A 27,479-nucleotide genomic window follows, 5' to 3' on the forward strand; every position below is an offset into this window, starting at 1 on the left:
CTGGTGATGACTTTACCAGGAAGCAGAGACCTGGACGGCTGCAGACGCTGCCAAGCTCAGCTAAAAGTGTGCACCCGGAAGATGAGAAATGGATATAGCTCAGAGTCCACAGTCCCACAGGCAGTGGCAGAGGAATGGGTCTTTCCAGCAATGTTTTGGCTAAGGAAGATTCTGTCCAGAACTTTCTGGAAGGCAGCTTGAATCTGTGGAAAGAACACTGTGTTTCAAGGCAGAGCAGCTTGATTCTAATCAGGCCCCATGAGGAACCGGGGTCTTGTTTGTTTCCCTCACTCGTTAGCCCACAGACAGAGCTGGTACATAGTATTCCCTCAATACTGGCTGAAAGAAAGAATCAGTGGGCCAGTTCAATTCATAACACCTTAGTTTTCTCATCCAAATAATGAGTATTTCTCAGAAAGCATCAGTTTTAGAATTTCAAACAAATATTCTTGTAATTATAAAGACAACTGTATTCTTCCTGGTCCCTTCTGTCTCACCCGTGATTTCTAGAAGTCCTCTGAGTTTGTCCTCCCTGACTCAGGGACATGGTACCACCAGCCACTGGCCAGCTCCCAGTTTGCTCCTGTGGACAGCAGGCACCTATAGAGATATTTTCTGCGGTGCTCTGGATATCAATGCATCAGTGTCCTGATGCTGTCCGATGCCATTCTACCTTCCTCGAGCTACTCAGTGCCCAGCTAGGCTGCAGCTGCCAGGCCAGAGCCACCATCTATCAGTCAGAGTCCCAGGGGAAACAGAGGCCATGCTCAGGTTAGGATAAATCAAAGTGAGGGGTTAGAAAGGGAATATTTCCAAAATACAGGGTAGGAGTGGTGAGAGTTGAAAATGCAGTGATCCCAGGTTAGCAACAGGAGAGAGTCCACCACAGAGCTACACCGCAGCCCTCTCATGCCCTACTCATACTCTGCCTTATTCCTATGGAGCTGTCACCCAGCAGTTGTCTATGCTTATCTTCCTGCTAGTCTTTAAGGACAGACTGTTTAAATTTTCCCATCTTTGTATAGCTGGTATCCAACCCAAGGATGGCACAAATAGGCTTTTAAACGATGCATCATAGATGGCTGGACAAATGGTCGAATGCACAGTTGCCTATCTTGCTGTGTGGAAAAGAAAAGTCATACTCAAAACCTAAGCCATGCCTTCTCTCTCAACACAGATATGTCCTCTTTAAATACACGCACGACATTTTCCAAATAAAAAGTTAAAAAAAAAAACAGATGTGGCTAAATTAAAAGTGAGTATCACTCCTTTCCCCACCAAGCCCTACATAGAACAAAGTGTTAAAGTTTATTTCCTCTGACTGCTTCACTTATATTTAGTGATATGTACTTTTTAAAGCGTTCTAGTTATACATATTGTGCCGAGAGTACAATGCGGATATTGCTCTATAGCATTACGTGCCAATTTGACATTATTATTTTTAAAGGCTGCCAAGTTCTGCCTTTGCGAGCACCATGCAGAAGAAAGAAGAAACCAGAACAGAACTGAGCTGGGGCAGGGGTGAGCGGGTTGGGCTCATCCCTTCCCTCTGTGAGATTGGTCTTAGGTACATCAACGTCTCTTTCTCATGTACAGTATCCTTGCAGCCTGATCTCCTAAGAAGGCCAGGAAGACAGAGGGAAGAATGCATTCCTAGTGCCTAACACGGTGCTATTGCTTAAGTGCTCGCTAAATACTAGGCATTGCTGTCTTTATTTTATCCTTGCATGGCCAAAGTAGTGTAAACAAGTAAAGGTGAATGAACAGTTAGGAAAATATTCATAAAAGACATGATAGGCAAAAGTTAATGTATTTGTAGCCAAGAGAATAAAATGGATCTTGGAAAACAGGATCTTTTTAGAGATAAACTGCTTCTCCAGCTTCCTCGTGCTGAGAATGTAAACCCACCCCTCCTTCCTCTCCTCAGCTCCAAAGAAGGGACCTGTGAGGAACAGTGTATCTGTCTGAAAGTAGCACATCTGCAAAGAACATGCAGATTGCCGTGGTCATTTGATTGTCGACTTGAGTGGGAAAACGCAGCCGAACTGAGTCAGCATGGTTGTCGGTGTGGGAGACCCGCTTTAGGAGACTTGTTGTCAGAATGGTGTAAAAGGAGAACAGCGGGGGAGGAGGTCCACTGATTTCCCTTGGAAGAGCTTCATCGTGGCTGGTTTACCTCAGAGGGGCTTCGGCTGCTTCCTCCCGCGGGATGGCTGCTGTTCTCTTCAGAGGAGCGCTGGTCTTTGCCCTCTCCTTGGGTGTCATCTCCTGGCTTTCGGCACAGATTCTTCAGCTTTAGCATCCGCCTTTTCAGACTCTCTGACCCTTGGGCTTTCCCAGCGCATACCCTTCAGGCTTCCAGAGCAGATTCCTCAGGGTCCTGATACAGGATCATTCGGGGCATTGCCCTGGGCTCCAGGCTTTGCTGGATTTTTCAGACCGCTGGCCCACAGGTGGATCTCCTGCACTTTTAGCAGATATTGTCTGTAAATTTCTGTGTCCTGCATTAAATATGTTTCTTTTGCACATACTAACTGCGACACAGATGCTGACCCAGGAAGTCTTATTCTCCCTTCTATTCCTCCCACTGCTTTTCCTTGCAATAAAAGCCCTTGTGCACCCGGAGACAGAGGGTTGAAGCAACAAGAGGCTTTCCTGTCTCCTTATTTCTAGCTTTGAATGAAATTATTTTTCTTCCACCAAAATAAAGTTTCCCATGCTTTGAGAGAGCAATGGGCAATGTAGCCCTGACCCTTCAGGAGCCTGACAAGGACCAAGAGGAATATTGGACTTTTTAAAAGCCAGAGAAATGAATAGAAGAAAAGACCAACATGCAGTAAAGGTTAGACATATGTTCAACCTCTCTAATGAAAATAAAAAATTGTCATAAATGCATAAATAGCATGTGTTCTCAAATGGCACTTTTGCTTAAATTCAGAATTGACAAAAATGCTTGGAAATAGGCATTCAGCAATACGCTTAATATCAGCTTTAGACATTTAGTAACATTCTCTAATCTATCAAATCCACCTCCAGAAATGTGTGCTAAGAAAGGGTCATGGATATGAGCCAAAGGTGTGTTCCTGTCAGTGTTTCCCATGACATTCTAGATGACAGGCGCGACCCCCAGAACAAGGTACAGAACGTGAAGACAGAGAAGAAGGATGGATGTCCAATGGCATACAAAGATTATGTGTGAAAAGAACAAGTGGTTAGAACTACATGTGTTAATGACACCATTTCTGACAAGTAAAAATAAACTATCGGAGGAATGTACCAGAGATGTAAACAAGCTCTCCGTGGTCATCTTGTGCTGCTGAAACAAACAAACAAACAAAACACACGGTACTTTATTAGGACATTTACTTGGCATACAGCCTAGATGGCTGGAAGATACAAAAAGCATGGCACCAGCATGCAGGCAACAGGGCAGAGAAAGAGAAAGGCGACCAGCCACGTGAAGAAGGGGACACTCGTGGGGTGGCCTCCCCTTGTTAAAACCTGATTCCTAGAACTAACTCGCTCCAAGGGACCAGCATTAATTCCCGCCCCCCCCACCCGTTGACTTCTCATAGGCCCCGCCTCTTAAAGTCCTATCGCACCTCAGCACCGCCACTCTGGACCTGGCTTGTAACGCAGGGACCTTTAGGAAACCCACACTCAAACCACATCCAAAGCACAACACAGGCCTTGCCTGTCAATGTCAGGGCCACAGGTAGTTGTTTATTTCTCTTATCCATGTTTTCTAAATTCTTCACTACAAACATTGATTTAGTAGCAATGAATAAGTCAATAAAGTGTTCATGTCATAGAGCCATGCTGCCGGTATGTTTACGTCACATTTTCAGTTTCCTTGAAGCTCGGTTTTCTTCATTACACGTGTAGTATAACTCATTGTAGAAAATTAGAATGTACAGAGAAACGAAAAGAAAAAACCACCCATGAATCCTCACCCAGCTATGTATAGCACTGTCCCCAACATATATACCCCTCAATAAAAATAGATTAACAATATACATAATGTTTTTGTCACTTACTTTGCATTAAATCCATCCAGCCCGTTATTTCCAGTTTGGCTTGCAGAGTCACGCTGCACGATTATGCCGACTTCTTTGGCCCTTCCTGGGACGAGGTTGTTCTCAGGTTGTTCTCAAGTCTTCACTGACTCAGCCTGGCTCTCACACACACACTTGGCTTTCTGTTGGCCCTTGAGACTTCCTCGGAATAAATTCCCTCGAAGGGGGATTCATGCTTCGCCTTTGGCTCTTCCCAAGACCTCTTAGTGCGATAAAAAGAAATTTAGTATGGTAATTAAAATTTGAGTAAGGAAATTAAAAACAAATGGCAGCAAAACAAAATTGGAGCCCTCTCTGGCGAGAATGCCAGATCTCCTGGTGGAGACTGGGGTTAAGGCTGTGCTCCTGGAACTCCGGGGAGTTACAGCTCTGGAGGGAAATCCTTATCCCAGTGAGCTCTGAGCACAGCTTCAGTCACCCGGTCTCACAGCCACAACTTGTCTTTACCTGAAACGGCTCCCGGTCAGAAATACGAAATGCAGAGATCCCAGTCTTGCTATGACTGTTCTCTGGGCACTTCATGAATCTGCCTAAGTGCTCTGTGGCCTCCTGGAAATCTCTGGCCCTTTATCCAGCCGTTCTTGCACTTTTTCTGTCTTCAGTCAGACTCTTTTTTGTTGTTTCCTTCATTAATTTTATTGGTACCTTTTAGGTATACGGTACAGTTATATTCATCATTTGGATCTTGTACCTTTACATGACAGATCTGGGTTCCTATTTTTTTCCCCATACCCCTGCCCTCCCTTCACCTGCTCCACCCTTTCCTATTTATAAAGACTTTGTTTCCATTTTTTTCCTTTTTTCATATTTTTTCTTTTCCCTACTTTCTTTCCCCTACTCTTCCCACTTCCCCTACTCCTTTAGCTCTTTTCTTCTTATTTCACATTATCAATTACAGAATTTGAACCTTACACTTTTCATTTTTCATACCAGAGAAACGATGCAGTATTTACACGTGTGTCCTATTTATTTCACTTAAGAGTATGGCAATATGCATCCATTTAGCTATAAATTTCTCTAGTTTCTCATTCTTTATGGCTGAATAGTACTTCATTTTATCTAAAAACCACATCTTCTTTATCCAGCCTCCAGTTGATGGGCAATTGGGCTGTTTCCAAGTTTTAGCTATTATAAACTGCTGCTATAAACATGGGTGTGCATATATCACTGTGGTATGATTCTTTGAATTCTTTTTCAGCCAGGCTCTTTCTCAATTCCTTCACTGACCATTGTCAGATTTATGCTTCCTTGGGGCCACTGAGCCCCTTACACCCTGATATTTTCCCATCACCTACATAGAAAAATGAAGAAATCACACCATGGTGAAATCATGGTCTCCAACATGAGAAGGACCTTTCATCACTTAGATGGGCCTAGCAGTCCATCCCTGCTAATAATTATCCCAACGCTTCTCTTCCTTCTGAAAGACTTTGCTCCTCTCATTTTTCCACAAGCTGCCTTGCTCCAGATTTTTGGAGGAAATCCTAGCCTCAGGCATGCTCTCTCTCAACTTACATTTCACACCCTCTGCCCCCTTGTCCTTCAGTGTTGGAGAATCACAAGTGCCTTCTCCCATTCAAAACCAAGCCTGTGCCTTAGATCTATTGCCACCCACTCACCCAGGACCTATTTCTGGAAGTTTCCATCACCACATCCTGTATGTTCACTCTCTTTTCCTCAGCAGGCTTCTTTTCCTCAGCCCAGAAAGAATTTCTAAGGTCACTGATTCTGTCAAAATTTCTACATTAATTCACTTTTGCCTTTTATTTGTGAAGACCTTCCTTCCTGTTTCTTATTTCCTGTTTTCTGTTTCCCGTTTCCTGTTCTGTACCTCCAGAATCACTGACTTTTGGCTTCAGCTCCCACCATTTCTTTGAAATGTAAAACTAAACTCCCCACTGGTCAAAAAGAGGACTTTTTCAAATCCTATCATGTCACACTTAGCACATTAATTGCACCCTTCTCCAACTTTTCATCATGAAATGTTTCAAACCTAAAGAAAAGCTAAAAGAATAGCACAACGGCACCTACCAGGTCACTGCCAAGATTTATCATTATTAACATTTTGCCTCATGTACTACCTAATATTTGACCATGTGTACATTTGAAGGGCAGTTATATACATCCTAACCCCTTACTCCTAAATACTTCAGCATATAGCTTCTGACAATGGGGACATTCTCCTACCGAATGATAATGCATCATCACACCTAATTCTTTAATGTCACCCGTTACCAAGTCCACATCAAATGCCTCTAATAGTTTCAAGAATGTCTTCTATAACTACTTTCTTCCTGAGCCAGCATCTAATCTGTGTTATAACACTGAATTTAGGGTTCATGTTTCTTTATTATTTTGCAGCCTAGAAGAACGCCTATTTTTCCTTTTTTTCTGTCTTCTTTGATGACACTGAAAGAAAGGAGTTTAAGAGTCTAGGTGAACTGTCTTCCAGGAATGCCTGCGTTCTAAGTGTTCCCTCATCACATAGCTTAGATGAACTGATATTTACATCTAGAAACTGCACTGAGCACTCTGAGCACAGAAATCTCACAAGTAAGATGTCTACCCGATACCATGTTTGTCACCTGTTCTATTTTAATGCTACCATTTTCATCATTTCATTAAAAGTGTGAACAGTAGATATTGGTGTTTTACAAGCACATTTTCATTGCATTGATAAAGACATCCATGAAATAATACTTTGCTCAATGGTAATATCCTACTTTATCTTTCAGTGGTACCTGTCTGAATCATTTATTACACTTGGGATTCAGCACTGTTTCCTAACTATGGCATTTCTTCTATATTTATTAGATACCGTTTCGTTGTTTCTTATACCTTTCTAGCCATTCTTTCTCTTCGTCCTGTCTCTTCCTCTGATTACACCTCAGTTTGACGTCTGCTCATGTCATCCCTTCCCCCTCAGTAGTGTTATTCATGCTCCGTGTCAGGTAACATCAGTGCTTCGGTCACTTCTGTGCCTACATTTGCAGTTCACGTACCTTCCTGGAACTTCAGAACCATGTAACCGTCTGCCTGCCCAATATTTCCATCTTCAGGTGTGCTCTGGGCATTGACACCATGTATATAATAGAGCTCATTCTTTCATCCTTTGAAACTGAGCCTTGGATGGTGCCATTATCTAAGGAGACCTCGTACTGCCAACCTGATAGTTGTCCTGATTTCTTCTTTTCACTTATAAATCCAGTAGCCAGTTTTAAATTCTGTACATTTCTGGATGAATATTCTTCTACATCATAACATCAGTCGCCCTTTCCTGGGGCCTCCTCCCCTACCCTCAAGAACACGACCATGATCCTCTACTTAATTCTCTGCCTCCACTATTGTCCTGAAAATCAACTCAAACTTAACTGTTACAAGGAGATTTTTACAGATGTCTGAGTTCTACAATGCTTGGAGTGAAGTATTGAATTAACTTTTTATAATCACTATTATCTAATTAAACTGATCTGGATATCACGTACATGCTGATGTGTATGAAAAAAATCTTAAGTTGTGATTCAAAATGAAACGTGAGGGACTAGGGATATAGCTCAGTGGTAGAGCGCTGGCAGAGCCCTGGGTTTGATCTCTACCACAATAAAAAGAAGGAAGAATGATAGGAAGGAAAGGAGGGAGGAAGGAAGGAAAGAGAAGAGAGGAGAAGAAAGAGAGGAAAAGAGAAATTCATCAGCCGTTTCATGAAAGGGGCCCTTCCTAGGGTCAGTATAGTTACAGAGGATTAAAATGTATGTATCTAGTTGTTTGAACCAAACGCCAGCATTGTGCTATCATGACTAGTTTCTGTTTAGCAAATACTTCCTAACAGAAGAAAAACAAAACTCTGTATGTAGTGAATTTAATCAAAGTCAAGGAGAAAGGATTTTCTACTCGTATAAGATTGTGATTAGTGGTTCACACCACCAAAGCTTATTGACTGTAACTTAGTTAAGAGGGAAAGATGGGTAGAGGAAGACAGCAAGAGAAGACAAATTACCATTTTAAATTCTTATTTATACTACTTGAGTGTGTTTAGAAGTGAGAATTAAAGGGAGACAAACACTCACTCCGCTACCCTAGCAGATTAGTATCATTTTCCTATCCCATAAAACTCTAAATTATCTTTTGTATTCTTTAGAGGGTGAGAAGAGAAAGAATGGAAAAATTTAAATAGAAAATCACATGACTATACATGTATAAAATGGTTTATAGGTTCATAGATTTACATTAATCAAGTTATCACTTTCATAACAACCAAACTTAACCAAAGACATGTATTTTCTAAATAGAAGTAAAAAAATACAAAATTATCCTACCACCATTATAACACATTTACTTCAAAGTAAGAATAATAATAATAATAATAATAATAATTGTGAATTTCAGAGAAACATTCTTTATGAAAAACAAGAAGATTATAATCAATTTTTATTCTGATAGGTATTAAATGTTTTCCCCTAATTTAATGGTGTAAAGAAAATAAGAAGCTCATATAAGACAAATTCCCTATGGTACAGCCATAGATCACATTCAACTCTGTTATGTTGACCCTTTGGGGAAGGTTTAAAAAAAATCCCTGAAACAATTCATAGATTCCCATCACAAAATCGATCTTCTGACATTCCCTCACCTGCACCAAGCTGTCCTGCTGCTACCCCCAAAGAGAATTAGAACTACTTATATATAAGACTTCTGAAAAGCAAAACAAGCAAACAAAATATAAAGTACCCCAAATGTCCAAGAATATACAAAAAGAGCTGTGGGATTATATCATTGTACCAAAGCATGAGTCCATCTTGTGCTGTTGGGATTGTATAGGGAAATCAAATAGGTTGGTACTGAGAAAATGGTGTTGACAGAGGGGCCTATTGATGTTTGGCCTCCACTGTCTGCACTACAGGCCCACAATGTGCCACAGGCTCACCCACTGATCCTACAGAGGGCCCACTGAGAAAGACAAGCCACAGAGTTTTAATCTACACTATCCAAACAGACTCTCTGGAGGTGAATGCATATCATGTTTATCACGGTGAAGGAGTGGAGATTGACCAACAGTCACAGCATGAACAAACCTTTCAGCTAGTTCTAGCCTTAAGTATAGGTTAAAAAAAGAGATAACTGCAAAAATGGCCTTATTTATCATATGTAGTCCTGCGTACTTTAGAATTTAGTTGAGGGAGGAAAAAACAGCTGTACCATTTGGCTATGTTTTTGTTTTCCCCCTTTTTTTTTTTGGCGGGGGGGGGGTGCTTGAATTTGTAGGGGAAAAGGTGGCATTCCATTTCAAAACTCAATTTGCATTGTTAAAACTAGAATTTCTCACCACTTCCAAGAGAGAGAGGGGATGTAGAAAGGACTTTGCTAAGTATACAGATCCTATTATAAGGGTCATGACATCCGGTAGCCATCACTGATTGGTTGCATAATTTACAGTTTCCCTGTTGTACTTGAAGCTTTGAGCCATCACCAGAGATCACAGGAAGCTGACAGCACCTATGCCCTGCAAACAATTAGGAATCGATAAAACTCCGTAGTTTTGGAGAGTCTAGTGGAGTTAAAGGAAAGAAAATAAATTTCATGCTAAAATATAAGTTCCATATCATAATTTACTCTAGGAAGTATAAAAGGTAAAGTAGAAAATGCCATACAGCTCCTTCTTGAGGTGTGCTTTTCGTGAGAATGAAAACTGATTCCCTTGAGAGGCACTCACCCCCAGGGCCCTACCTGGCCTGAAATCTCAGCTGTCTCCTCAGCCGGTTCACCCTTGGGGTGATAGGAGCAGCATTCTCTCTTATTCCTGTGCTGCTTCGCTGTCTGGGGAATAGCAGTCATGGACAGCATTTAGATTAACGTATGTGCCTGCTGACCTTTAGGTAAAAATAAGATTCTGAGCATTCTAATTGGTATTTATTTAGCTAAGCTAATAAATTTCACTAATGCTTTTCCTTATTTTAAAAAATTTTAATTAAAAATACGTATTATTTTTAGTTTTTCCATGCTTCCTGGCCTTTCCAGAGTAACATACATTGCTGTCTTGAAATCTGTTGTTATCCTTCTTAACTATATTTGAAAACAGCTTCCATCTGACTTCTAGACTCTCTGGTTTTACTATTGTAAATAAAGGCAGCGTGTTATATGAGGGAAAGTGAACCACTGCAGTCCCAATCAAGGAGGCCAGGTGCTGGGCCGAGCCCTTTACATAGGTGAACTTGTTGAATTGTTAAAACCAATCAGTAAAGCTGTTAGCTTATTCACAGATGAGGAAGCTCAGAGAGACTGTGACTTGCTCAAGGCCACCCAGACAAGCATAGGGAAATGGGCTCAAGCAGGACATTCTGATTGCTTGCCTCCACCCTTGATCATGTCTGATTCTGCGTTCTTCCCTCAGCTTTGCCCTTAACTTGCTTGGTGTTCTTAAGTCAGTTCCAAACTTTCATCAGCCTCAAGTTTGTAAGCAGGGAGATTGGCTTAATTTTCTTCTGGCAAAGCTTGCCTTAACCTTTTAACTTCACAGCTAGTGAAAACTTAATGCTCTCCAAATAAACTTCCAGTGCGTTGGTTCCTTATAGTAAATTTTTGCAGCAGCTTCAAGGAGGGGTCTATTCTTATTCACTGTGGACAAGGTAATATTTACATATTGTGATCTAAGATTATTAAAATATCAATAAAATACAGCTGCTTTTCAGTGTTTGATCTTGGTATTTATTCCCTTCTGTATACTTCAACTTGAGAGCCTTCCTATAGTCTCCCATCATCTCTATGCAAAAGACTGCCTGGTTTTCATCTCTGGCCTTTTCCCAGGCTCTGGTTCTGCTTTCCTCCAGGATATCTTCCTGGTATTTTATTTTTTACAATTCATCAACTCACTCCACCATTACTCTTTAAATTTGGTTATTTCCTTGCTTCTGCCTTGACATTAGAATATTTTCTCCAGTCCGGTGTGGTGGTAAATGCTTATGATCCCAGCTACTTGGGAGGCTGAGGCAGAAAGATCACAAGACTGAGACAGCTGGACAACCAAGACCCTGTCCTACCAAAATTTAAAAGGATAAGGGGCATTGTTCAGTGACAGACTATTTGCCTAATACGTGCAAGGACTTGAGTTCAATCCCTAGCACTGCAAAAGAGAGGGGGAAAAAAAAGAATATCTTTTCCCAAGGAACCAAGCTTACAATCTTGGCCATCTTTGATTCTTTTTTTCCCTCTGACTACCCCTCTGCTAATGTGTCCCACTCACACAGTATGCTTCTCCTTCATTTACTTAGAAGAATCCTCAGCCTCAAACTTTGCACTTTGAGTTAATCTTCCTAAAACACCATTTTGATCACTTATGGGCTCAAAAATCTTCAAGGGTGTTGGGGGCCAGGCTACATGACTTGGGTCCTATAGGGTCTGAGGCTGATGTAACTTGCTTTAGGAAGTTGAAAACCACAGGCTTCCTGGCTGTGTGTAGAAAACTGACAAACACAGCCCTCCTAGGGTGAGATGGCATCTGCCAAAGACAATATAAAGAATTCAGGTATTCGGGTATAGGGAAGGACCTGTTCCCCGTTTACTAGTTATGCCTTTACTGACCTTGCTGTTCCATGAAAAGTATACATGAGACGTGTACCCCTACCCCTGTGCTTCTTGCTTGCTAATAAAAGTGGATCAACCGTGGAGGTTGTTGAGCTGATCCACTAGAGGCAGGCTCCTCCCAGTCCCCTCTTACAATGAATATTGTCTCTGTATTTATTACCAGTTGCTCCCCCCTTACATGTATATGAGGGTCTGATCAGTCCTTGTCAGAAGGGCCCCATTAGCAAATATATGTCAGAAGTTATTCCTTAAAAGTATAAGATGCTCTCATGACAGTAGTCCATCGGGTACTTTTTATCTTTTCTCTTATTGATTTTTAAGAGGAAACCTACACTTTGTCAAGCTGATCTACATACTGCTCCTTATGCTGGCATTTGCTAGGTATGTTTCTGCTCATGCTTATCCTGCTGATGAAAGCCTGCTGCCCTCATCTGCTTCTGCTAACATCCTACCCAGGTCAGATGCTGTCTCCTCCAGGAAGCACCCCAGCACCTTCCCAAAACATAACTGCCTCTCTCTTTTTTATTTGTGTCAATCATTTGGAAATTTTCAAGCTCCATTATTCTTTATATAGTCAAACAACTTAAAGAGTTATAGCAAATTTAGTATTTACAACCTATCATTATGCACTAAAGCAGAAAACAAAACTGGAACATTCTGCAACATGACTGATAGTGACACAGTAAAGACGAGAGAAGTCTGAAAGTGACCCCATCAGCAGTTCCACTCTATCAAGGTTTAAATACTTTTCATCTCCAACTAAATGGACAGTCTTAATATCTGAAGGCTCTATGATTTGATGTTGCTATTTATGGGACTTAAAAAGAGCTCATTTTGTTTCCTCTACTTCAGTTCTATAATTCCAGAGCACCTAGCATATTACTTTGCCCAGAATAGATGCTCATTATAATACCATTGAAATCAAATGAATGAGTTTTGCTAAAGGCAAAGAGATCTCCACTTGGGGGAGAAGATCTGAAAAATCTTTGGCTTTAAAAATGAAGGCAGGTGAGAGTTTATCTATACCTTTCTTTACTTAACCAGCATTTTCAATTGATTCAAGTTGTATATTGAAGTTTATAAAAGTTTAAAAATTGTCTTGAATGCCCCAAGTATCTTTATAGACAAGGAAACAGAGCCAGCATCATGCCTCTATTTCTTGGGCTGAACTAATTCCTGCGATTCTAGATTTATTTTTTTCTGTTCAAGCTCTTGATTATTTTTAACTTAACCATCACTGTATTGAACCATTCCTGTCACCACTTCCACACTTTTTGGAACAGAGTAAGAAATAATCAGCAACTTAATTTCTCAGCTTTTAACGGTAAAATGTAACAAGGCACTTTTCTGCCTCTCCTTCACACAGGTGTGTGTGTATGGATACGTTCAGATGTGCATATTCATGCAATACAACTCATATATACACACACGCAATCTACTTGCACCACAACTGTCTGTGAAAAGTAGACAATGGCAACCACAAAGGGAAATTCTCTAATTGTGGTGAGAATTACGTCATTGCAGTGACGAAGATAATCAGTATCACTCTGATCGTTATTACTCAGAGCCCAGATGTGATCCCTCACTTTTTCAGCAGCAGTTGTATAAACAATGAGTACAGATTTCTAAAAACACGAGATCAGAGTAGTCGCTACATATGACACCTAAAATCCCTGCTTCTAGATGGCTCTTAGTAGGGGATAAAAGCAATTGATAGCTCTCTTTGGCATGAAAGCTGGAAGATAACATGTCTACACTATATATATTAGTACATAGTCGTCTTAGCCATCTGTCAGAGAAACAGACTGACTTCAACCAACAGCTCACATCAAACTCATTTTCTAGACAAAGAAACTGAGGCTTGACAGGGAATGAAGTATAGGCTCAGTGAGAACATTCTGAGCGCCTGTAATTCACTTTGCCCCTGGGTTCCTGCACCCGTCATCCGTTTTCTGCTCAGTGTTTCGGGGCATTGTTCCTTCAGTTTGCACTGAGTTGGTTGGAGGTAGGCACCATAGGTTTGATTGATACAGCAATTTGCATCTCAAGGCATTGCTCGATAAATACAGAGCAATGAAAGGCTACTCTCTCACAAGCCCATTTCCCCCTTTGGGCTGACTTTAGAAGCTCATTGATGTCACTTCCTTCCTCAGTCAGCAAGTGAATTTTCTTTAATTCTCAAGACCAGCTGTCCGTGCTGTCAACAGAAAGTTATTAAAATTCCTTTAAAGTGAAATAAAAATAGCCTAAAAGCAAATGTACTTGGAAACAGGAAAGAATCAGTATGCAAAGTCCACAAACCTCTGAGCAAAATAATGTTGATCCAACCAGAGATTTCAAACACTGTGTATTCAAGATGTTAGAAAAAAAAATAATTAAAAGATGCTAAATCACATACTCCTTATTCTTTCATTAGCAAAGGCTTCTACAGTCAAAATTCATCCCCTTAAATTCCACTTTTCTTTTTCAAATATAATTTGAATAGATTTGGGAACAATTTAGGTTTCCATTAAGTGGAATTCCCTCCTTTTTTTTTTTTTTTTGCATAGACCAGAGCGCATTTACATCTCCACCAGGCTGTGATGATCAATAAGCCAGAGAAAAACATTATAATTAGCAGTAATAACAACCACTAGTCCCCCAAATAATATTGTAATTATATATCTTAACTTATTAGAGTTTTAATGGCTCAGAGGAAAAGGTTGATTTTTCTCATATTTAGATGGCTACAACTCACAAAAATGAACTATCCGGCTCCTGGTCCCCCACATTCCCAACTTGCAAGCTGACCATCCTGTTAACTTTTCCATCAGCCCCTGCTTTCACCTTCAGTGCCCCGCGGTGGAACCCTTTACCCTGCTGCACATTCATCGCCCAGAGTCACCTACCCCTTCCGTGTCTGGACAGATGCCCTGAATGCTCCATTTACTCCGACCTTCCGCAGAGGAAGCTCATACCCATCCTGTACCCAGATAGGCTGCTTTGTGTCTCAGGGTCCCACCCATCACTCAGGCAGTCAGGCCCAGTCTGCCACCTCCCAAGTCTTTCTACTTACGTGGACTGCACAGTCAGGAAAAGCTTCTGTGTTCATTGCAGCCCCGCCACAAAAAAATTTGTTTTCATAAATTGGAGTTCAGGGAAAGAAAATGTTAGAAATGTGGGTAAATTTAAGCAAAAAGGATACTTTGTAATATTTCTATCTTGGGAAATATCCTCTAAGTTATCCAGAGTTAACTTTTAGTCTTTTACTTCAGTCCCAGAATTTGGAATATTTATTGTGTTCTTAATGCACAACTAATGATACTGAAGATTCTGTGTAATATAGGAAGGAAAGAGAACTATTGTCCTTGTTATTAGAATACTTAAAAATTCTTAGAAAATTAGTTGGGAATTAATACCAAAAGGATTACTATCACAGAACAAAGTATTTAGTATGGACTGGAATTGAATGGAAGTCAACTTCAGACCCTATCATGGGTCATCTATTAATGTTTTAACCCATTTTCCCTTTCATGAAGGATCCAAGGTCAGAAGCTGCTGCCTTCAGCATGTTAGAGGCTAAAATAAGGCTATACCCACTGAAAATACTGGTATTCTTTCCATAAGTATGTACTGAACACCTAGGAGATGCCAGGACTGGCTGAGTTCTGAGATATAATAATAAAATGGATAATAGTCCCTGAATCCAAGAAACTTACACTGCAGAAGACAAGCAAAGAAATAACAAATACACAAAAGTAAAATAATTTCAAATTAGGATATGTGCTATGGAAGAAACAGTGGGTTAGGAATCACAAGAGATAGTATGACAATGGAAGAGAGCCCTGAGTTCTTAATATCAAACTGATCTACACACACACACACACACACTCACACACACACACGCCAGTCCTGCAAAGGTGGAGAGACAACACTGTGTACAAAGGATCAGACACCAGAAAGTACTAAAAATGGCAATAAAACCTTGGAGGAGAAGAAAAGAGGAGGAATAGACAGCAAGGCAAGGCTGGAGAGGGGTAAGGAGAAGATCGTGCAGGACCTGTGAGATGTGTGAGAGGCTTGCAGACCCTCTGTGAAAACAGAGAGACCCTAATATCATCATCCAGAGGATGCACTGGTGAGCTCACATCGGTAGTGGTTGTGGCCAGAATGGCACAAATTGTGGATACAGAGTGAGTAACCCAAATCTGAAAGTCTGATGCTTAAATGTTCCAACTTCAGAAACTTTTTGAGCACAGAAGTGACAAGGGGGAGTAGAAAATCCCACCAAAGAAACTTTGTTTCATGCACAAAATGTTTTAAAATATCGCTTGACTATGCATATGTGTTTATGAAAGATAAATGAATTTTGTGTTTAGACTTGGGTTCCTACCCCAAGATATCTTATTATGAATATGCAGATATTCCAAAATTTTAAAAAATTCTGAAATCCAAAACGCCACTGGTACCAACTCTTTCAATTAAGGGATATCCAACATGTATATTATGAAGACACTGAGATACCGTCCTTTCTATCCATGATTTACTTCACTGCCTTCCCCTCCACAATGTCATTGGCCTGTTGGTTCCCATGTCTTTTCGTAAGTAATGGCTGCAGCTCTGTGCTCCTTTGCAAGGTTTTGGGGCTTTTGTTCATTGAATTACCAGACCTGTCTTGTCACAGATCACCATATTGTTCCTTTACCCCAAACCCTCAGATTCCTTCCTAAATAACCCCTGATGGAGAAGTAGGGATACCCCATCGTTCTGTAGCAATAGAATATCAAATTGCTCTACATATGTACTTAAATAATAGGCAATTTGCTCCCAGAACAGAGAAATAGATTCACAGTGTCATCCCCTTTCCTTCTGTTTCAAGACTTCACTGTGGCACCTTTAACACAATTTGAGCGTCCCTACAGAAAGGCTCATGCTGAATGCATGCAATGATTCAGAAATACAGCATGTTGTAGAAGAGGAGGGAATAGAGCCAGCAGGCTCTTTGGGAGCACAGAGCAAGCTGTCTGGCAGCAACTCTCTTGTTCACAGTTGAGTCCCCAGAGATTAGCACCCATCTATGACACATGGAAGCTGCCCAAGTGGTATTTATTGAGTGAGTGAATAAATTGCACCAGATATGCTGCCTCTTTGTGATCTTTATTCCTTCTATCCATTTGTTACCAGTTACTCTCAAATATTTCTTCAACATACTTTCTTTGGTTTATCTCTTTATCTTCCTTCCCATTTCTACCTCCCTAGTCTAAGCCCCAAGTAATTATCTTTGTTCACCCACCTCACCCAAGTCCCCTATTTATTCTACAATTTCTCTCCCTACTCTGTACAATCTGTTCTCACATTAATTTTCCTTTATATCCCACTTCTGCCATGATGGCTGACAAATTTACTGCTTCAAACATAAAGAAACTGAATGGTTTTCAGGTCATCCAAAGCTACCTAGGCAATGCCATTTCCCTCCAAAATCTCTCTTGTAATCAGACCAATCATTTTCATGATTCTTCTCAAATTCTACCTGTTTTTGAAAGTCTTATCGTCTCATGATTTTTATGTCTTCTCTGAATGAATTCTAATTTCTTGTCTTTACTGTATCAGTAAGCATGTGCTTGAACATACCTATGCAAAGACACAAAACATATTCTAAACTCTGTTTTTAAAAAGGGACACTAAGAAGCTGGGCGTGGCGGTGCACGCCTGTAATCCCAGCACTCAGGAAGCTGAGACAGGAAGATCGCTGTGAGTTCGAGATCAACCTGGGCTACACAGTGAGTTCCAGGTCAGTCTCAACTACATAGTGAGACCCTGTCTCAAAAAATAAAAATAAAAAAAATTTAAAAATAAATAAAAATAAAAAGGGACACTAAGAAATCAGCAAAGACTATGGATATGAATTATTGATAATACATTTCAGTATAAGTCAAATGAAAGAAGAATGGCGGGCTGATGGCAGCGTACCTAGCATCTGTTCCCCAAGACGAACTACACTGATTGATCCTTCAGTCTCCTCCCAGTATGTCATTCACAACTCTATGAAAACCTCTCTGAGGGTGTGTTTTAATTTATCTCTCTGTGTCTCTCTCCCTCTTGCTGCTGATTTTAGTGAGTGTGAGTACCCCACTGTATTCACCTTTGCATAAGCAGAATTTAGGTATCTAAGATAGTAAAGGTACTGTATTATTTTTGAATGAATATACTATCCTATAAGAAACTGAATGCATACTTTCAATCCTTCAAGTTAGAATAAATGGTTAGAATCTATAGTTTTGAGAGCCCGGAAAATTCTCCAGAGGAGCTAGATCTGAGAAATTCTTTCATCTGTTCAGGGCTGTCATTCAAAAGAGCTTCATTTCTGCAGGTTCTGTAGACCTGTGGTTGGTCCCTGCCCTGTTTTGCTGTGTGGTGCCTTTTTTTCTGAGGAGCAGCTTCATAGCTGCTCTGAGATTCCTAGAAGGGCCTGTTCCCTGATAGAGGTTAAGAACCACTGTTTTAAACTGTGCGGTCCTCAAAAGAACTTCCCCTCTAGTTTCAGTTTGAGATCACTGATCAGACTTCTCACAATGGGAAGGATTAGTGAGTCTCACTGCAGAGTTCAGAGAATTATATGCCAATCTCCTAGAATTCTAAATCTTGGAACACCGGTAAGAGCCAGTTGGGGGCATTTGTACCACTTGCAGCCCTGAAGCTCTTGAATGGACACCTGGGTCTCAGCACCGCCTTCATCCCAAGCTGAACCAACCCTATCCACTGCTTCCCCCAGAAGCTCCTTCTGCTCCATTTTTGAAGGCCCAATGCAGGGGTACTGTAAGAGTCCTGGGGTTGCTGCTTCTCTGTTCCACTGAGTCTGCATTTCAACTCCTTGCCAAGTACCTTTATTTTGTTCCCATCTAGCCCTCATCTCACCAAAAACTGAAAGGAGAAGACCCAAGAAAAGAGACAGACAAGATTAGTTTTGTCCTAAAAACAAAAACAAACAAAAAAAAAAAAAAAAAAAAAAAAAAAAAAAAAAAACAAAAAAAAACAGAAAACAAACAGCTGTTTCTGTGATAAAAGTACCAGTGCTCTGTAGAGTGCTGGGGGTTCTTTCACTGGCAGACCATATAATTTGGACACTTCTTGTCAATTGTTTGAGACCTGGTCATTGAATCTAAAAGACGGGGGTAATGGTCTCTACTACACAAGGTGTCCCAAGGGCATAAGGGATGCAGAGTACCTTACTCGAGGCCTCATACAGTTACTTGGGAGCCATGTGGTTTCCTCCCTGGCCCTGAGGAATGGCCAAAATGGACCATGAGAACATTGCAAAATTACAATCGAAATTACAATTGTCCCTCAGTTTCCATGTGGGTTTGTTTCTGGAACCCTCTCTAATACCGAAATCCTTGGATCCTTAATCCCTCATACAAAATGGTGTGGTGTTTGTCTATGACCTACACACCTCCTCCTCTGTACTTTAAATCAGCAGAAGATTACTTATAATCCCTGACACAATGTCCCTGCTATATATAAGTCTTCACACTGTATTGTTCAGGAAATAATGGCGAAGGAAAAGTCTCTACGTGTTCAAGGACAGATGAAATTTTTTAAACTATTTTTTATCCATGGGCAGCACAGTCACATAATCCTGTAATCTGAGTACCCCGGGGGGCTGAGGCAGGAGCATTGCAAATTTGAGGCCACAACAAGACCTTGTCGATAGATAGATAGATAGATAGATGATAGATAGATAGATAGATAGATAGATAGATAGATAGATAGATAGAATTTGCTACTCATGGTTGGTTGAGTCTGTAGATTCAAAACCTGCAGACACTGTAAGGTGACTGTACCACTACTCTGGTGGCTTCAAACACTAATTTGTTTATCTTACTGTTCTAGACACTGTAGTACAGATGGGTGTGACTAGGTTAAAATTAAGAGGTCTGCCAGGCCGCATTTTCATGGAAGGCTGTAGAGGAGCCCGGCTTCCCCATTTCCAGGTTTCCTGGGGTGGCCCTTCCAGCACCTCACCAGGCTGTCCTCTGCCGCTGTCTTCTCAGGACCTCCCCTCTGCCTCTGACTCTCCTGCCCTCTAATATAAGGAAAGACCTTCGTGACTGCACTGCACACATCCAGATGATCTTCCCATCTCCAAATTCTTCGCATACATCTACAAAGCCGTGTGAAGTATCATGGTCCAGGTTTCAGTCGTTGGCATGTGGACATCCGGGGGTCCTGACTGAGTCTACTGCAGTAGCCACATCAGTTTCCATAAGCTACAGATATCTTCATTTAAATAGTGGGCCCTGACCTCACGTAGTAACTTCTTAATCTGTATCCTTTCCCTCACTGTATCTATAAATGTGTCCTTATCCACTCATTCCTTTAGCTGAAGCTTCTAGGGCTGTCCTTGCTCCCTGTTGCTGTACTTTTCCGTTCCGGTCAGTCTCCAGAACCAACCTCAGAGACCAGCCTCCTTCCACCTTGCTCCGGCGGCCTGGGTGCAGACCCTCATTCCTCCCACCTGGACACTGCCTACACGCTCACTGCTTCCTCCGTCACCTGTCGCCCTGCCCCTTCAGCTCACCCTCTGCCCTGCTGCCCAGCTCTTCTTTTTCCACAACAGCTTCGATCCCCACATCCCTCTCTGAGACACCTTGGCTGACCCCCACACTGCCTACAAGGCCCCCAGTTTTACCCCGAGTCAGCACCCTCCCAAGGATGAGCTGTCTCCCTGTCCTCACATCTGTGCTTCCCACCTGCTGCAGCTTATGTTTAACTCTACTCTAGGCCCCCAGCCACAGGGCAAGTGTTCCAAGATGTTCTGCCAGTGCCCGAAACTGCAGATGGTACCAAACCCTGCAAACACTATGCTTTTCTTATAAATACATGCTCGTGATAAAACTGCATGTATATCTAGGCATGGTGGGAGATGAGTAACAATAACAAAATAGAACAATTATGACAACCATCTGTCATAAAAGACTTTCAAACTTATAAATTGTTTCTTTCTGCAATTTTCCACTTCTTATAGACCATGGTAGGTCATGGGTAACTAAAAGTGTGGAAAGTGATACCACACAGGTGAGGGGGACACTGCAAACCATTTGGAATTCCTCCCCGTTCACACCCACACCCTCCTCTTTCCTGTCCTGAAGATGCAACTCACTCTGCCCCAACTACCTGAAATGACCCTCTAGCATCTTTGCCTGCAAGATTCGTACTCATCTCATTTTAACCCTCACAAATCTGGAGAGGGGCAGATACTAGGAAATCTTGCTACAGCTGGGCAGACAAAGCCAGAGCATGATGAAACTGACCTCACACGTGGAATACCTCATGGCTGGCAGGGCTCTCAGCAGATGCCTGGCTGTAATCTGGTCCATTTCCTGGAGGTCAGTGGGGGTCTTAGTCACTTCCTTGTTGCTAAGATACAATACCAGATACCCACAAATTAAAGGAGGAACGGCTTATCTTGGCTCACAGTTTGTGAAGGCTTCCGTCCACGGTTGGCCACTGGCTCCAAGGCAAGATGGCAGGGTACAGGGGCGTGGCAGAGGAATAGCCATTCACATCGTGATGTCCAGAAAGCAGAGTGAAGAGCGAGGAGCTGGGGAGGAACATAAACCCTTTCAGGTCACACATCTGATCAGATACCACCTCCTAACAGCCAGTCGGCTACAGTGCCCCATGATCCTGTCACCTCCCAAACACAGCAGGCTTTGAGGCCATTTTCAATCTTTTCTCCCACAGTGGGTTTTAGTGTCCAATTAATTGACAGACTGAATATTATTTTTTCTCTTACATCCTTCCAGATTCCCCCTGGTGTCTAACAAAATAAAACGGAGACTCTGTAGCGCTGCTCATCCTAATACCCCATAAACATTCTCTAAGTCTCTACTCCAAGTGGCAACTAGAGTGAGGTGGATTTTCTCATGCGAATCTCTGCATGATATTTTAAGGTCCCTACTCCGACTCTACTCTAAAACCCAGTAAGGGCTGACTTTCTATTGCTCTCGGGCAGGTCCTTCACCTTCCCAAAATGATCTCCGTGGCTGGCTTGCTGACTGTCCTGTCTGCCCACCCTGCCTCCCCTCACACCACAACACCCTTACTTCATCCTTCCTGTGCCTTGGAGCGCCGCCGCCATGCTCCCTCCTTGCACACGGGCTTTGTGCGAGCTCGGCCTTCTGCCGGCCTGGGCATCGCCCTCTCCTCAGCGAAGTCAACTTCCTCCTCACCTTTCGGCTTACCATCCAAATGTCACTTCTCTGGGGAATCGATATTTGAATATCGGTAATCTAATTCAAAAGGCTTTCCCTCAAACCATGTTGCCTCTTTAAACGCTGTGCTTTTAATCTGACAAAAGAAATCCGAATATTAAAACGTATCAAGAGTATGTGATTGAGCAAGGCTCTTTCAGAATGAAGAAAATTGGTTTTTATTATCTGGAAACTCCACGGTTGGCCTCAGGCGTTTCCTGACAATGACGAGATCAAATAGCCCACTCTTCCTGCCGCTGTCTTACTTCTTCTGCATCCCCTATGAAACCTCAGCTGCTATTAAATACTGAGGAAATCTCAACATATTAGTTGATTAATTGACTGATATATTTCACTTAATTATTGCTTTTTTAAAAAAAAAAGTTTGGCGGTTTATTAAATAATTAAACATGCAGCTCTCATACAACCCAGCAATTATCCTCTGGGCATGTATTTCAGAGAAGTGGAGACTTGCGTTCACATAGCAGCTTGTACACAAGTGTTTATGGCAGCTTCACACATGACAGCCAGATATCCTTTAACGCTACTAAACGCAGTGTGGGGCCTCGACACCGTGGAATACCCCTCAGAACAAGAGGAAACAGCAACCTGGATGAGTCCCCAGACGACTGCACTGAGTAAAGAAACATAAGTTCCAAAATATTGTTTACTATATGTGATTCCATCTCTGCAACATTCTTGACTTTTAAGACATTACCATTAGCGGAAGCTGGGGAAAGGATACAGAGAAACTGCCTGTATTGTTTCTCACAACTGCATGTGACTCTACAATGATCTGAATTAAAACTCTTATCTTTTAGTGGACATACTTAATGAAGCATAAATAACACACGGAGTTGTTCATAAACACAATTAACTGTGGTGCCCAAAAGTCTCTTCTTTCTTTGCTGTTAGATTGTTGGTTAGTTATTCATGATTACTAAGGATTGTATATCTTTTTACTTGAAATGTGTGTGCTGTTGATCTCCTTCAGGTTGATTTCTCAGTGACCAAGGCCACTTTAGCATCCTTTTTTTTTTTTTGCCTCTGTTGGCTTTCATACACTACTCTGAATCTTGTCCATCCTGGCTAAGATAACATTTGCACCATCTTTGGTTTGTACTTCAGTTTCCTGCAGTACTGCGACAACGCAGGGGAGCAATGTCTTCTTCACTTCTCGGGTACGAGAAAGGTTTTTAAAGTAGCACCTCTGCCATCTGCAGCCTCAGATGCCCTCATCTAGTTCTCAGGGTTCTGTGAGCTTAGTGTGGTCCAGTACCTCAACAGGTCATCATCGCTTGGAGACCTTGGGCTGGCTGTTGTTCATGTTTTTCTCCAGTCCTTTTCATCTCCTCATCATTTTTCTGCCAACATTTAATACATAATGCTGGTTATCGTCTTTATTAGATTTCCTCTCTACTTTCTGCTACCTTTGCCCAACATGATGTATTTAGGTTTTGACTTTTCCTCCCCATTAACTGGCTTGATTTTAACCCTTGTTCATAGAGCTCATGCCTGTTATGGGGCTTTGGACAGAACAGTGTCAGTGCTGCATTTTGGGGTTGATTTTCACGCTTTCATGTAAAATTTCTCTGTTTTCTTTTTCAGTGACTACAGAAAAAATCCAGGAACATATTGCCAACCAGGTATTTCCTCACTTCTCTCTGATATAAAATTTTATGGTAAATGTTTGTAAGCATTTTTAAATGTTAAAAAAAAGATGATGCCAATGATTCAATACGATAAAAGTATATGCTATCGTTTCTGACAAGAAGAAATCAACTGTGGATGGTTATGCCCTTTCTTTGCCCCCAATCCTGTTGCTTCCCTCTGCCCCATCCAGCCCAAAGTAGGAAATGGCAGACCAATGGCTTCTGCCTTTTCTCACATCTAAGCATCCCCGAGACCATATTGTGACCTCTATGTATATTGATGCCATCATGACAGCAAATAGCTTTGCTCTACTTTTCCCTAAACAGAGGTGACTCGCCTCTGTGACTTTCTCAAGTGTGCATTCATCCAGGTGAAAGTCATTCTTTCCCAAGTAGCTAAGAGCTGAACCCCTGGCAGCAAAAGGCCAACCCAAGGCAACTTTCCGCTCTGATTGTTAATTTCTACTTATAGTCACCTGGCATTTTTCTGTGTGCTTCACTCCTTTCTTATCCAATCTTCTTGCTGATATATTATTCGTATTTTTGGAGATAGAGTCCTTATATATAACTGTGTAAGGGGCTTGTGCCATCCCACATACAAACCAAAGGGGGCCTTCAGTGAGGCCAGCGGTGCCCACCCATCTGGTCCTTCCGTGGGCCACTTGAGCAGCACATACTCCTTGTTCGAATTCAGGCGTTGGCCTGTGGCAGAATATGCTCAGATTTCCCTCGTAGATACAAATCACCATGCCTTCTTTCCTCCCTCTGGCAAAAGTTATAATTCTTCCTTGCCAAAGGATGCATTTTTCAAAGTCTCAAATGCTCTCCAAAAGAAGATCCAGTTCTAATTCCCCCTGTCGATCTACCTAAGCAAAGTTCTAGCTTTACCCAGTCTGTGCCAGATACCCTGGAACACAACAGGCTTTCAACACAGGGAACTCATTTAATTAACATATTATCCTGCAAACTCAGTAAGCAGAATTTAATGTTTACCAGGTGCCTTTTTGCTTTTGAACGTAATTGTCAATGTTGACTTGCAGAAGTAGTCAATTGAATGCTTGAAAAAAACCATCATTGTGTAATAGCAAAAGCAGGTGGCCATTCCAAATAGTTTATTTACTTTTGGGGCTTAGTATCTTTATTGTTATATTTTCAGTTATTTGCCTGAGCTCAAGTGATTTTGTAAAGCTAAACAACAGTGAAGCTATAAACTTTACTCTTGCCATTTTTATTTAAATCCCATAGGGAATAGTCTCCTTGTAAAGAGACGTGATTTTCTCATTTATTTAGTAAGTTAAAGAGTAAGTCTCAAAAATATATCAAGGCTATTTCTTAAGAGTAAATTTTCTTTCCTTGTAGTTTCTTTCTTTGTATATTTGGCTGAACTAATAGAATATATGAACAACAAAAGAGAACACCAAATATTTACTTATAATCTTCAACTTTGATTTCCTGCCAAATAAAATCATTATGGTTTCTAGTCCCATTGAGAAAGTGAAATTCTTTGGACTTAAACATGAGAGAGGAGGGTCTTAAAATTTTATGTATATAGTCATTCTCCAAACAGATAATTGTGTAATAATTGTTCACCAGCTTGTATTTCTGATCCTACAATGGAATTTCTATTTTTTCCTCTTCCAATTAGAGATGTGTTCCCCACTCCCAAGAATGCTGGCCATACAATTCACAGAGTCATCTTATTATTCTTCTAATTTGTCTACATTCTGGCACAGAATTAAAAAAAAAAATGAAGTCACCTTTTTCAAATCACTCTGCCACCGAAGGAATTTGGCTCTTGAAAAACATTTCTGAAAACTCACTTTAGATAATCAATACAGTATACTTTATCAGAGAGAAATGTAAAACACAGCACTGTTGAACATTAATCTTACTCCTAAATCCTTCCCAGTAAGCAGTATAGATTGTGTAATTAAATTGAAATTGAAAATCAAGTCCTTTTTCTGTCTTTCTTTTTCCTCCCCCCATCAGACAGGCGATGAGTTGTGTGCCAATGTGAGAAATCAGGGCTGGAGAGGAGGGGAGACTTTAGGGGGTTGGCCAATTTTCAGGGTGCATTGTGGCCTCCATCTGGTTCACCACACCTGAGCTCAAAGAACAAACAACTACGTGAGTCCTCTGGAGGAAGTGCTGGCTTCTTTCCTATGTAATTCACTGGGGAAGTAAGTACGCTTTTTAAGAGCAACTTGTTAATGCAGCTTGTTTATGAGGACAAAAATGAGCCGAGCACAACTTGGCAGCTCATGTCCCAGAATGGGGCGAATGCATGACCCAATTTTTTCAGCTGTCCCTTTGGTAATTCAATGCCACAATAATTTCCTATCTGGAAAATGTGGGTTGTAGAGATGTAATCTTCTACGGGTTTTCTGAATCATTTTCACTATGACAAATTAAAGGGAATACCTTTAACATACAGCCAAAAAACTATTTCCAAAACCAAATTAAAATATGACTATTATGAGAATAGAAAAAAAAAGAAGTGGGTAAAGCCTTCTTAATTTAACTTTTGGAAACTGCCTTATTATACCATTGAAACCTGTAGTAAATTAATACCTTCTGTTTATACTTTCTTTGTGTAGCAGGTAATTGAAATCCGTAGTGAATTAGTACCTTGTGTTTATGCAGCCAGCTAACAAACAGGGATGCTAAGTAGGAAGGCTCCATGCCATGCAGACATGCTCTCCAGGTTGTGGAGAACAGTCCCATATCTCCAGGGTGGGAGCTGGAGGGAGGCCTTCCTCACTGTCCACCCGGTTCACGTGGGGCCAGCCCCCTCCATCACATGCCATTGGAGCTACCCAAGATTATCCCAGCACTGCCAGAACAAAGTACCACACACAACAAAAATGTGCTACCTCACCATTCTGGGAGGCCACACATCCCAAATCAAGGTGTCGGCAGGGCCACACGCTCTAATACACACAGGCAAGGATCTCCCCGCCGCGCCTCTTCCGACTTTCTGCAAGTTGCCAGCAGTCCCTGGTGTTCCTTAGCTCATAGCTCCAATCTGTGTCCCCATCCTTCCTGTGTGATCCTCCTCTTCCCACAAGGAAGCCACATGATTGAACTTGGGCCCACACGGATGGACTCGGATTAACCAAATGACTTTGGTAAGGGTCCCATTTCCAGAGAAGACCACATTTCACAGGGACTAGGCCTTAGGACACAGGTGGCCCGCAAGGAGCTGGAAGAAACCTCAGTCATCTCCCTTGTGCCTCCCTCTGTAACCCCTGAGCAAGGAGAAGCCTCCCCAGGTTGGCCATGATTACTCACCTCACCTCTCTGAATAGTACCATTGCCCCAGAAGCCTGTTGGTATCCACCTAGAAACCAAAGCTCTGCGAAATGTGGAATTGGCGGTTCTAGAATTGACTTCAGGCATAGCACAAACCTTAGGCCAGGCCAAGAGATTGTCATAAACGTTACAAGGCTCCAAGAGTCACAAAAATGCAAAGAAAAGGCGTTTTTCTTCTTAGCCTCCCTTTTTAAAGTTTGATAACCAAGTAGGGACACACAGCACATGAGAAAAGGACATAGCAGCGGACTCGAGTGGGTCACGTGGTGGGGTGCCAGGCCGAGGAACAGTGGTCACAGCTGTGCCCCAGAAGCTGAAGAACCAGATTGCTCTAGGATCTCGGTATCTGCCTCCATCCCCACAAGCGGGAGGGTGTAGAAGGACAAGTCCCCGGTGCTCTCCTCTGCTGTGGGGATGTGATGGGAGGAGGTGAGTTTAGTTTGGAGTGACACAGAGAAACTCCTGAGAAGCTGCACTCTGAAATGGCAGGGGAACCTGCCCTCCACGGGACGTTCCCAGCCCTGCAGCCCCAGCCTGAGCCCAGCTTCTGCCCCTCCTGCCCTCTGAACCCGTGAGACCACTAGGACCCCTAGTTGCAGCGTGGCCTTAGGGAAGAGTCGGGCTTCTTG

General features: G+C 41.9%; 1 protein-coding gene across 2 annotated transcripts in view; it reads left to right on the plus strand.

Moving 5' to 3' along the window:
* Chst9 (carbohydrate sulfotransferase 9) overlaps positions 1-27,479 on the plus strand; it is a 212,606-nt gene that overhangs the window by 160,013 nt on the left and 25,114 nt on the right. For both annotated transcript variants that reach the window (XM_010643509.3, XM_033757548.1), the window contains one exon: positions 23,495-23,532. In XM_010643509.3, coding sequence (XP_010641811.1) covers positions 23,495-23,532 — 38 coding nt within the window. The remainder of the gene's footprint in view (positions 1-23,494; positions 23,533-27,479) is intronic.

The sequence above is a fragment of the Fukomys damarensis genome, unplaced genomic scaffold (assembly GCF_012274545.1).
Source record: "Fukomys damarensis isolate Sample0158 unplaced genomic scaffold, DMR_v1.0_HiC HiC_scaffold_30, whole genome shotgun sequence".
NCBI lineage: Eukaryota > Metazoa > Chordata > Mammalia > Rodentia > Bathyergidae > Fukomys > Fukomys damarensis.